General features: G+C 45.9%; 1 protein-coding gene across 1 annotated transcript in view; it reads right to left on the reverse strand.

The window, feature by feature from the left end:
- The window catches only part of LOC109973930 (peripheral plasma membrane protein CASK), a 131011-nt gene that overhangs the window by 13269 nt on the left and 105218 nt on the right, over window positions 1-12524 (reverse strand). The window contains exons 19-28 of the mRNA XM_020623834.1: window positions 11960-12028; window positions 10350-10418; window positions 8883-8918; window positions 7451-7492; window positions 6796-6992; window positions 5233-5348; window positions 2086-2166; window positions 1327-1407; window positions 1039-1241; window positions 889-972 (exon numbers count right to left, since the gene is read on the reverse strand). Coding sequence (XP_020479490.1) covers window positions 889-972; window positions 1039-1241; window positions 1327-1407; window positions 2086-2166; window positions 5233-5348; window positions 6796-6992; window positions 7451-7492; window positions 8883-8918; window positions 10350-10418; window positions 11960-12028 — 978 coding nt within the window. The remainder of the gene's footprint in view (window positions 1-888; window positions 973-1038; window positions 1242-1326; window positions 1408-2085; window positions 2167-5232; window positions 5349-6795; window positions 6993-7450; window positions 7493-8882; window positions 8919-10349; window positions 10419-11959; window positions 12029-12524) is intronic.

The raw sequence follows: 12524 nt of genomic DNA on the forward strand, positions 1-12524 counted from the left end.
GGGCTCCTTCCCCACCAGCAAGGTGACATTCCATGTCCCCAGGGCTAGTCTCTGTGTCCAGAGATCAGGTTGTCAGGGCCCTTGCCTTCAACCACTGCCCGCATTCAAAATATTACTTAAAAATCAAACCTAAAGTACCAAAAGTAAAAGTACATATTTTGCAGATTGGAATATTATTGAATTTTAATTATTGATTAATCGCTGTGTTAATCACAGCTGGTAAAGGGGGAGCTAATTTTAAGAATCTTATATACTTTACATACTTCTGGGTAGCTGTATGTAAAGTACTTGGTTTTGATGCTCATCAGAACCAGTTAGCTTCATTAGCAGCTCAGTAGGCACAGGACAAAAATCAGCTGGAGATGGTAAATGGTCTTGTACATGTACAGTGCTTTTCTATGCATGGCAAGCACACTCAAAGCACTTTCACACTATTTGGCCATTCATGAACCGGTGACATCACCGAGAGTGACTGGGGGTTCAGTGTCTTGGTCAAAGACACTTTGACTGGACAAGCCGGGGACTGAACTGCTAATTTTCAGGTTAGGAGACGACCCGCTCTACCTCGTGAGCCAAGCCATCTGACACACAGTCAACTAGAATAAGAGCCAAAATGTAGTGCCTTTTTTATTGAATCATGTTTGAATCAAACTGTTCTGAACTGAGTTGAATCGTGAGTTTGCCAAAGAGTCACACCCCTAGTGGTCTGTAGTTTCTGGACTCCTCAGGCTGTGGAGTCTCTATCAGGATACATTAACTGTTGCTTTTGGGCTTTTCATAGGGCTTTGTTCATAGTGAGAACACCACCAGCCTTGTCTTTTCAAATGCACCATCTTTGTGTGTGTGTGTGTGTGTGTGTGTGTGTGTGTGTGTGAGGTGTAGTCCTACCTCACTGATGCCTGGTGTGATCGTCGGTGCGGCAATAAAGACGACATATGGGGCGAACTCCGCTGTTCGCAGGACCTTCAGGGCCTGATTGAGAACTAGTGTTAGATTCAGTCTAAATATAAACACAAGCACATTCACACCAACACACACCTGAGGCTCAACGTCCAATATAGCCACAAGCCCCTGCTGGTGAATCTTGCGAATGGTCTCCAGCCTTGTCCCATACATGGCGTCCTCGTGGCTGCCGTACTCCAGGTACTCATTGTTGCTGATGTCCTGCATCATCTGGTCATGGGAAACAAAGTAGTAGTTCTTCCCATTCTCCTCGTCCTTCTTTGGAGGTCTGGTTGTGTCTGTGGGACAAAGAGACAGAGGCTGATGTGAGCAGCGGTGGTGTACATGTGCCTCTCTGTGGAGGACTCTGGGTGTGTGTCTTACGTGGGATGGGGTAGGCAAATCTGTCAGGGTGTTTGGTTATGAGAGTGTTCTTGATGTGTCGTCTGCCCACGCCATGAGCACCTGACAAAGACAAAAACAGTCAGGGTCATGAAGGCAGATCTGTCAGTGAACCTTCGATCTCTCCGTTTAGTTTCTATTAGCAGAGACCACTGTTGTGGACATGCAGTGAGTCAGCTCTGACCATTGTTTTCCTTGGTTAAGGGAGTGACATCAGCGGCGGGAGATGATACCAGCTGTAGCCAACCAATGCTAACTGAGTGACCGCTGCAGTGAGCCTCCGTCTGGTGTCCATGTGCTCCGTCCAGCTACGAACTGGACTCTGCCAAAAACTGTTGACCACCAGAGTGGAGGCACTTCTCTAGAGCAGTGATCAGCTGATCACAGCACATTAATGCCTTTCGTTCTCTCATATTATACAGTGTTCTGCTTTTTATTCATTTGCAGGGTAACTATTTATTTTTAACACAGTTTATAGGTGTTGCTTAATTTGTGGACGCTAATGCAAAGTAATTTTGTGCTGCTGTCTACGTATGTGCTGAATAGCTTGAATGACAAAGTTGAAATATATTTCAGCTGTTCTCTCAGAGAGTCACATAAACCAGTAAGAACCATGGGAACCACAGCTGATCACAGATCTGAACCAAGTGTTTCAGCTGGACTCGTTTGACTTTAGTCACTTTCAAACGGTGAAAGGATTCCGATTTGATTCTGATTCGATAAAATGTGTTTGTTGCTCACCTAACAAAACTAGTGTTTTCCTCTTGAAAGCAGGAAGCTTCACAACCTCTTCATATGTGACGAGATCTAGTTGGTCGAACACTGGAGGAGAGACGGGGAGAGACAGAGACTGAGTGACGTGGAGAGGAGCACGCTGACAGACAACAGACAGGGAACTGGTGAACACAAGAGGAAGCTGTTAAAACACAGCAATTTCTACATCTAATGCTGAAACAGTGAGTGGAAATGGACAAAGGGTTGAGGTGATCTGTGAAGTGATGAAACTGGATCTGTCCTTGAAAAAAGCCTCTGTGCTGTGAGATGAAGTCAACCTGAGCAGACAGGGTGCAGGAGAGCAGCTGATACAGCCTCAGGACCATCGCTGTGCCCAGCAAGTCGACAGGAGAGCTCACCTCACTGGTGTCACTGTCTTCATTGTGTGGTAACAACAACTGCTGCCTACCAGTATGAACCAGGAGCTAGACCGGACTGAGGACAAGCGTCCTGGGTCAGAAGATGGACGACTGCTGAATAAACATGCTGGAACCAGCAGTCAATTCACTGATCGTTCAGCTGACTGAAAATCAATTGGCATCAAATCTGACACACACTGATTGTGACAGATGGCTCCAGCTGGTGTCACATTTCACATTTTTAGTTTGGACTCAAGCAGTTTGAACATTCCAGCTCGAGCTTTGGGAAATTAGGATTTCCTAACCAACAGTAAACAATCAGTAATGACAGACATTGTTAGTTGCAGCTCCAGATGTGGTGAGATGAAACAGACAGGTAGCAAACAGAGACACTTTTAAAGAATTTCTTAGACTCTCAGATACAATTTGCTGCAACCAACAATTAAACTGTCAGTTTCTTGACTGCTGTTCCTATAAAATGTCAGATGATGGAAAATGCCAGCAAGTGACAGACACACATCACATTAGAAAGGCTGGAATCAGACACTGTGATAGAAAAATAACCGAAGCTATTGTTCACTTCGATGTTTCTCAAGGATGATGCAACCACTTCTTCCAAATAAATCCTACTCTGGGAAAGCTTTGAACACCTGTGTGCACATTAGGACTCTTATCCCAAATTCACTACAGGAACAAAACGTACAGGTGAACCTCAGCGTGACACACACAAACTGTCCTCCTGTCTGGGCTGAGACCAACACACCAGAGTGAAGGTGGGAGGTTACAGGTCAGCTGGTGTCTGTGCTGCACAGTCACCTGTTGGAGCAGAGTGTCGTCAGACTGAGCCTCCAGCCCAGCTCTGGGTTCCCTGTGCAGACCTGCTGCTGCTCAGACTGACCGTGAATAGCTGTTAGTTACAGCATATTCAGTGTGTGGTTGACATTGTCTGTGTGCGTCCTGAGCACGTGACCAAACGTGGATCAAACAATGGGCTGGGATGAACGGCACAGCATACACACCACACTGCACAGTTTCAGTTTTGTCTCAGTTGCTGGTGTTTCTACCAATGGAACCAAAAGTGAAATGCCTGCAGTGACAGCTGAGCTCAGCTACTGGGTTCAGACAAACAGAAGAAGAGAAAGGAGGAGCTGGTCGCCGTCACTGGTTGTTACTTACATGCAGAGACGTCGTTGAGTAGGAGAAAGCCAGAGAGATGAACAGGGGGGGGACATAACGTGGCTTGTTATAACAGTAGAATTACAAAACACAAACAGCAGCTGTGCAGCACTGCAGTGCCAACAGTTGGGATGGAAATGCACTGACCACGTGTTGCTGCTGGAGGTAACATGCCACAGTGTGAGAAAACAGCATGCAGCAGCAACAGAACAGAGCCTCACTCAGGGTTGAACTCATTCATGGGCTTTGAAAATCATCATTTTACACGAGTATAAAACTATATACATCATAAATCCTTTGACTTTAAACAGCAGATAAATGACTAGCGTTGGATTCTGTGGTAACATAGTCCTCATAAAGTGCACAGGGAGCAGCTGGTTCTGTACGACTGCTGCTGTCTGTGCACTGTGGTAGCACTGAAGAGGCTTCTTCTTCAGACATGCACAAAAATCCAGACAAAGAGAAGGAAATAGGTTTGTTGAGATTTCCCAGGAAACAGCTGTATCCCAGTGCCCTGCGTTCAACCCTGGTTAGTACAGGTTGATGCTGAATGGGAGCAGATTTGAACATGAACTGTCTGTGGACTAATGTATGAATGTGAAGTGACAACATAAATGGGTGGAGTCACAGCACCGACCACTTCTGTCATGATTCACTGCCCACGGCTTCATACTCTTCTGACTACGTGACTGTCGTGTTGTGTTGCATGCTACAGAAGGCAGCCGGGCACACATGCACACGCACACACACACAAATACACACTGTCCGTTGACCTCCTCAAATGTGTACTTATGTACAGTACTTGAGTAAATGTACTGAGTTACTTTCCAGCACTTATCAAAGGTTCCACATCGTGTCTCTGCTGTCTCACACCTGCTGCTCCTTCAAAATACAGTTTGAGTCAGGAACTAATTCATTAGTCAGACAATGTAAAGGCAGCCAATCGGCAGATCAGAAAGCACCACACAGTAACCTAACAAAGGCTGACACACTACATCTACTGGGTTCAAATCTACCAGCAAATAAAGGCTTCTCCCAGCACCAGCCCCTCCCCCGACCTCCTGTGTTTGCACGCTCGAGTTCTACCCCACAACACCTCGGCCTGCTCACACAGCCGGACACATGCCGGTGATATTTGAGCAGTACATCCATAGCATGTGCCCCCTTCGTGTCCGATACAGCTAAATATATCTGCTGCTTACACTTCTTCTTCACTGTCATATACTTTGCTACACACATTCACATCCTCTAATGGAAGCGCGTTACTTCAGCCTGCACCTGAAACTGCAGAGCTGTGTCGTCTCAACCCTAGTGTCTGTATCAGTGCCCACACATCGGCCATGTGCTAGTGTCAGGTTTCTGCTCCGCTGGCAGCTTGTCCTGTCATTCCTGGTCGCGACTACTGGATATCATCACTATGAGGTCCTGTTACACATATTTTACCTACATACCCAAACACACACACTCTCAGGTAAATTGCATATCTGCATGCATTCAGGAAGTGACGGGACATGTCTGCAGCATGTTGTTTTGTGTGCACATGCATGTGGTTGTTCCATTGTGTGTGTGTACAGTGTACCTGCGTTGTGCTTTGCCAAATACTTGTCTTTGTACTGCTTCTTCTTCTTGCCAAACCAGGTACAGCTGGCCTGCTGCTCCTGCTTGGTCTTCTCCATGGCTATACATGCCACCCGCCTGCCACAAAGGCACAAACAGAAGACCCCTGTCAGTCTGTGGTGAAATGTTCCTGCTCCTTCTGGGTTACCAGGATACTCTGGGCACTGGATCTGTACAAGTGAATGGACCTGGGGTAGCCAAGTGTCCCGGAATCCATTCGGTGCCAACCAGTAGCTCAGAGCATCCTCATTTTTATTCTTGGAGCATTATGACATCACCTTAGTAGGTCTTCAGTGGGCAACTAACCACATTTAGATATCAAACGTGTGTCTGTTAACCCAACAGTGTCAACTCTGAAATGTGTGCTATGACGCGCCTTCAACTGGGTGACAGTGGTGGGTCAGTGATAACAGTTGATATATGATGCACTGGGTTTTGGAGGTGAAGTACAGTTATCTACATTTTTACTGGACAGTGCTGCTGCTGTGGCCTCCCACGTACAGGTATCACTACACTCCAATAGAAATCTCATGTACAGTACTGTGCAAAATAAAGATAGGTGATGTCTACAGTAAAACATAGCGATGGACAATGGCATGTGGGGGGGCTGTCAGCAAAAAGTACCCCTCTGTCCACATGGCAGTACTTTGGCATAAAGAAACAAGTGAAAGTATGGAAAACACAAAAATGTCAGAAAAGAAAAATCAACAAACAAACTGGATACTCAAGATCAAGCTGTCCTAAAGAATTCTGAAGAACTGAGAAACGGGAGTGAGTGGAAGACCAAGAAAACAAAATCTGATGAGAAGTTTCACAGAGTTTCTGTCCTGAGAGGCCAGAGGAAACCCAGTAGGGACCTGGCTTGGTATCTGGCAGCTACATCTAGATGCCAAGTGGATCCTTCCACAGTCTGAAGAAGCTCAATGGCCTTTGTGAAACGACGGCAGCCAAGAAACCAGTTTTTCAGAAGTGGGGCCGGGAGAAAGGGCTGAGATACACAAAAGTTCGCAAAAAACAGAGTGAAGATCAGTAGAAAAGAGGAATATGGAGCGATGAATGGACGTTTGAAATGCCTGGGTCCAGTCGTGGACAGTATGTTAGACAGAGAGTTGGAGAGAGGTGGACGAGTGTAACGGCCTTCAGTGAAACATGGTGGAGGCTCTGCCATGGCTTCAACGCTTCAAGACCATCACCTCACCCCAAAACAAGCTGTGCTCAGTGCAAAGGTCACTGAACACTGGCTTTGGACTGGAGAACCCAGTTTGTTTTTTAATGTCCTGTATTTTCTAGTTACATCTTAATAAAGAGCCTGAGAAATAAATCTAAGTCATCATTACAACCTGCTAAAACTACAAAACGGATGGTGGGCCAAGTTGTCTGCACAGTACTGGATATAAACAGCAGCAGTGTGGTCTCTGAGCTCCTCTGTGCTGATACAAATACAGACCTACAAACATAAGTGGTTTCTGTTTTATAACTCGAGTGCGGGTGTCTTTATGCCTGTCTCGTTGTCTTCCCCTCTCACCACTCCTGCAGCTCTGGTGACGGGATGAGGCCTGCGGTGCCATTTTTTATGTTTTCCAGCTTGCCCTGCCACCAGTTGTGGTCGTCCTTTGAGATGATCTGGATGATGTCGCCCACTCGGAAAGGGATGCCTGCCTCCTTGCAGGGGATGAGTTCATCTTTGGAGGGGTCGTATTCAAACTGGGCTCTCACGTAGATCTGTGGGGAAAGGTCAAAAGCACAGAAGTGACAGGGGTGAGCTGACTGAGTGGACGGGCTGGGGTGGTGGTGAAAGGATGGGATGATGCACGTGATGGAAGAGACAGAGATGTGGAAAGGAAGAGGAAAAAGGCTACATGGTGTAGTTTGTATGAGGACTGTATTACAAAGCACTGGACCGTCAGGAGGGCCGAGACCATGGGGGTGTTTTGGTTGTCAGGTCAGAAACCGGTTTCCATGGAGGGCCTTTCTCCAGTGACTTAAACCCAAACACTGCTGGGCTACTAATGAGCTGCACAGCACACTGATAATGAACAGCACAGGCATTGTTGATGCAGTCATTATCCCGCCTTAACCACACAGTCGCTGGGCGCTTTTTTACATCTACACTAAATGTGAGAGTGATCTCGTGTCTGGGACAAAACCGTACGAGTAGTAAGGGTTTAATTGTCTCTTACCTTAACAGACAGTTTGTCCCTGATCGGAGGTCTGGATACAATCTAGGATTTGAAAGCATCACACACATCATGCAGCAAAACGGCTATGCACAGTCTGAACAGCAGTATGGTGGGGATGGGGGTGGAGAGAGGTTGGGGGCTTGATGGCAGTGAGACATGACAAGAATGAGGTGCAACTGTTTACCCTCATTTTTAATATCTGGTTCCCATCAACATATAATGAACTGTGAGACATGTGAGCAGGAAGCTTGTGGACACTGCCCTCTGCTGGAAGGATCAGTCACATGACCCTATCAGGCCAGCGTCCTGACAACAGTATGAGAGACGGGGAGAAATGTTGGCTTATAGGAGGAAACTGCTGCAGGCTGTGTTTAATGAAAGTGCACACACACAATGCTGCAGTGATGGGAGGAGGTTTCCCTGAGGCTGAGGCTGCTCATAACTCCTGTTCTCACTGCCATCTGTCCCTGTGTTACTGCAGCAGGATGAATGCATGTGGGACTGGGGGGCAGTTGTTGGGGTGGGGGGACAATGCCTGTGCCATTATTACCATCCACACAGTTTAGGTGAAGCTGATGACACCACAGTGGCCCTTCATACCGAGTCACTCAGTATGAGGGACCACTCAGTTCCTAGAAACCGAGACCTGATCCAGATCATATCCAGTCAATGTGGCTCCAAATGTTCTCTGTTGTCTCATATCATTGTAAATAAAACATCTTTGGCTGTTGGTCCAAAGCAACTTGAAGATGGAGTCACTAGATTTGTTTGTGTTTTGGGGGGGAAAGCTACTGAAGTTGCCAAATCTAGGCAGGAAGCAGCCTAGCTGGAAATACTGGTCCTGACTGTGCTCGGCTCTCAGATCAGGTCTTTCTGCAAAATGAACTGATGTGCACATCCATAATCCCATGAGTCTGTTACAGGTTGGGTACAAAATGCTGGACTGGAGAAGAAGTGGCACTGTCACTCAGCGACCACTGCAGTGTCGTTACTCTGTGTGTGTGTGTTAGAGGAGACGTGTACACTGTGGGTGACACAACTTGTCTGCATCTCTGCCTTCCTTTACCAACTGGCTAGATGAAGTGAAGACTAACAGCCTCCAAATCAATAAAACATCATCTCCCAAAACTCAGTGTAATGAATCCAGGTGCATTCTGTCTGGTCTGATGGAAGCTGAACAGCTGCAGCCTGTTCTGGTGTAAATGAATTCCACTTTAGTGGATTTGCAGTGGGCCCAAAACCCAATATTTGTTCTTTATTATTTGTAAAAAAGCCATTCACATCCCGAGTGCCAGTCTGACAAGTGAGGAGCCTTGTGAAGCAGAAAAGAGGGTCAGAGAGAAACCGAGACAGACACGTCTATAGAAAGGGAAGGGATACAAGTACGAGGAGCGAGTGACTGCAGGTGAGGGAGGAGACGACTTGTATTCACCTGTCGACCCTTGGGCTGGATGGTGGATGGCAGGTCCTGTGGGAACAAACCATTGGTGACAGAGAGACAGAGTTAAACAAGATACAGATACTTTTCTATAACAGAAAATATTCAGAGATCCCTCTGAGTATAGTTGTTTTTGGCGGCCTGTTTTAATTTTAGTTTTAGTCTAGTCTTTGTGTGAAGCTGTCATTTTAGTTTTTATTAGTTTTAGTCACGTTCATACTCTTTTTAGTCTAGTCAAGTTTCAGTCAACTAAAAGTCTGAGCATTTTAGTCGTATTTTAGTCAGAATTATCCATGACTATTTTCATCTAGTTTTAGTCGACGAAAATTGTATTTGTCTCTTTTTAGTAATGCAATGCTATTTAACCCAGTCAATATAGTATAAGTACCTAGTAGTACAGACGAAACCAAAAGTTTCTTTTAGCCAAACCCATTTCAGACAAGGTTATCTTATTATATTATTGTTACCTTATAGACTCAAGAATACATCCACTACACATTTTGTGGCCACATTTCTCCCCATCTTTTTCCACAACACATTGTTTTCTTTTCCACTTTTATGTAATGAAAGTTTTTCCAAATGTGAGACACAGGAAACAGAAATACTGCAAAATAATAATAATGCGACTAAACAAGACGAAATAATGTTATAACATTTTGTTTCATCTCATTTTGGTCAATGAAAATGAAGAGAGATTTTAGCATAGTTTTTATTTTGTAAACCATATTTGGTCTTGTTTTTCGTCAACAATATTGCATTATACATTTAATTATAGTCATCGTCACATGACCAGCATTTACGTTGTGTCTCGTCTCCGTCATGTGATAAAGGTTCGTTGACGACGATATTTAGTCATAATTTTCGTTGACGAAAGCAGCACTACCTCTGAGAACAGAACAAACCTAAAGCATGCATGCACAGTCCTCTGCAGTCTGGCTATTGCTCTTACAAAAACAAACAAACAAACACAAACAAGACAAACATCAACAGAGGGAAGGTGGGACAGAGCAGCGAGTAACTCTCTTCTGCTAAAGCAGATCTGGAGCAACCCAGCAATCACAGAGCAAGCGAAGCAGCTGCAGCATCAGCACGACCACAGTGTCTGTCCAGAGCCTCAGATTAGGTTCAGTGTACTGCAGAGTGTGACCACAGCAGGCCGAGTGCATCGTGTCGGCAGGGAGGCACAGCACGCAGCAGCTTTATGAGGCACACCAATTTGTTAACTGAGATATCGGACACTGGGTTTTTGGCTCAAACAGATGAACAGGGACATGGGACAGACTGAGGATGAGCCGCCTACTGCTGGGTCTACTCCTACTAGACCAGTCACAGCACAAACACATGATGAATGGACATCTGCACGGGTCAGCTGACAGACACAGACGTGTAAATACCATGACACGAGTCGCATTGGGGGCGGGGGATCTGCCAGCAGGGGCTTTCTGGGGCGGGGGTCCTTACCAAGATAGAACTGTTAATGCTGGAATGGCCATTGGCAGGGGACTGTCTGGAGGTGGTGGGGGACTCTTTCTGAAATAAGACACACAGGTCAGCAGCGCACAGCCAACACACACACACACACACACACACACACACTTCTGGGTGGCAAGTGTCGGTGGTGGAGAGAGTAAATTAATAGAAAACAACAGAGACCCACCACAGTGTTGACATAGTGAAATGTGTCAACAAGACACGGGAGGCAACATCAGCAGCACCCCTCTGTCCTACACACCCTGACATCACCACAGGGGGGCGCTACACCACCAGCACCTGGTGATCACCAACACTGAGCACTTGTGTGGGCTGAAATCAGCAGTGAATGACCACGTCTACTGTGTTTTAACTGAAAACCTAGTAAAAGTAGAAACACGGAGTTCCTGCACAAACATCAAGTATAAAAACAAAGTGAGCAACAAGAGCTTCAAAAGTCACTGGGGTTTAAAAATGGGCCACTCAAAGCTCTTCTGATGATTTCTATGTTATATTTATAAATTCTTTTACTGTCATGCACTAAATTTGGCTGAAGTCAAAGCAGGGTTGTGGTCTGGCTATGATTTTTCAAAATAAAAGCTCTGTGTAGCTGAGCTGTCAAAGAGTTTTAGCCTAAATAAAGATGACCACAAGAACCATGCCGCTCTCGTTTTAGACGTTTTCTTTTTCCAATCCATTTTAAAATCATCTAATTACATACAAGGTCGTGCACGAGCAGATGCCAGACTCCTGTCTGCACAGGCCTCTGGGTCCGCCTGTAAAGTCCAGGACAAGCAGCTGCCTCGGCTTCAGAGCGCTGTCCATTCAGCTTTGCTATGATGTGATAACTGGTTCTTCCCTCCCTCTGCTGGGGTATATTAGAACCTGTTTCTGGACTTTTCCTCCGCTGCACTGCTCCTACACTCTTTGTTTGAAAACTGCTGTAGAAGTAAAAATGATTATAAATGAATAAAAGCTTCTGGATTAGTGGTTTATAAGTATTTTAGTCTTACTTCAGCTAAAAACTTTGGGTAATGCTTTATGGGTCCCATATTTGGAAACTTGGTGTTCACACTGGCCACGACTGTTCCAAAAAAATACAGCTTATTATTACTTTTAATGTAAAACACTTTGTGGTATGGAGAGAAACGTCTTTGGGTCCGGATCCAGACTGGAGTCCACCAGTTGGTGACCACTGATCTGCCTGAAATGAACAAAATCAAATGACTACAACTAAAACCACAGTCATGCAACAGCCAAGCACGATGAGCCTCAGCAGACTCTGCCCTGGAAGGCGTTTCTGTTGCTCCGTCCACCCTGCAGCATGTTTGTGAGTCTGTGGGCAGGAGCAGATCATGTGACTGTGGGGGAGACACAGAGGGAGGGGGGTCGGGGTGGTTCCGGTATCTTGGTTGTAAAATTGGTGTGCTGAACATCTGACTCAGCCCCAGAAAAACACAGCAATACACACTGCAGTCAAAGAACACACACCGCAACCCCCCACAAACATCATCTTGAGTTACACACACGCTCAGTAACAGGCCGGCAGTTAGTATCAGACCAGCAGTAAAGAGGGGAGGGAGAAGGGGAGGAGGTGTTACCTCATACGAGGAGCCCTGCGTCCGGTAGCTTGGCACTATTTTGAAGGTGATGCTGCCACGCATCTCCCTCTGTGAACACACACACACACAAGACACACTGAAAATATACCACACAACTACTCTTAGTCAAGCAAAGACGCCAGGTTATCAAATGTGAGGATGTGAAACTTGGCTTGACTGACAGGAAATACAGACGGGTGACAAACTAAAGGACAGCACAGAGAGTCCCAGTGAGGTGCTGGGCCACCACGTGCCACCAGAACAGCTCTGGTGAAGCTGGGTGGGCTAAGTGGGGTCAGTGGGCCGAGCAGATTACAGAAACATCCACAAAACCTTGGACAACGCTGTTGATCCCCACGGAGAAACAGGGTGTAAGTCAAGTAAGCAAACATGCACATACAGTGCCTTGCGAAAGTATTCGGCCCCCTTGAACTTTGTGACCTTTTGCCACATTTCAGGCTTCAAACATAGATATAAAACTGTAATTTTTTGTGAAGAATCAACAACAAGTGGGACACAATCATGAAGTGGAACGAAATTTATTGGATATTTCAAACTTTTTTAA

The sequence above is a fragment of the Monopterus albus genome, unplaced genomic scaffold, assembly GCF_001952655.1.
Source record: "Monopterus albus unplaced genomic scaffold, M_albus_1.0 scaffold311.1, whole genome shotgun sequence".
Classification (NCBI taxonomy): Eukaryota; Metazoa; Chordata; class Actinopteri; order Synbranchiformes; family Synbranchidae; genus Monopterus; species Monopterus albus.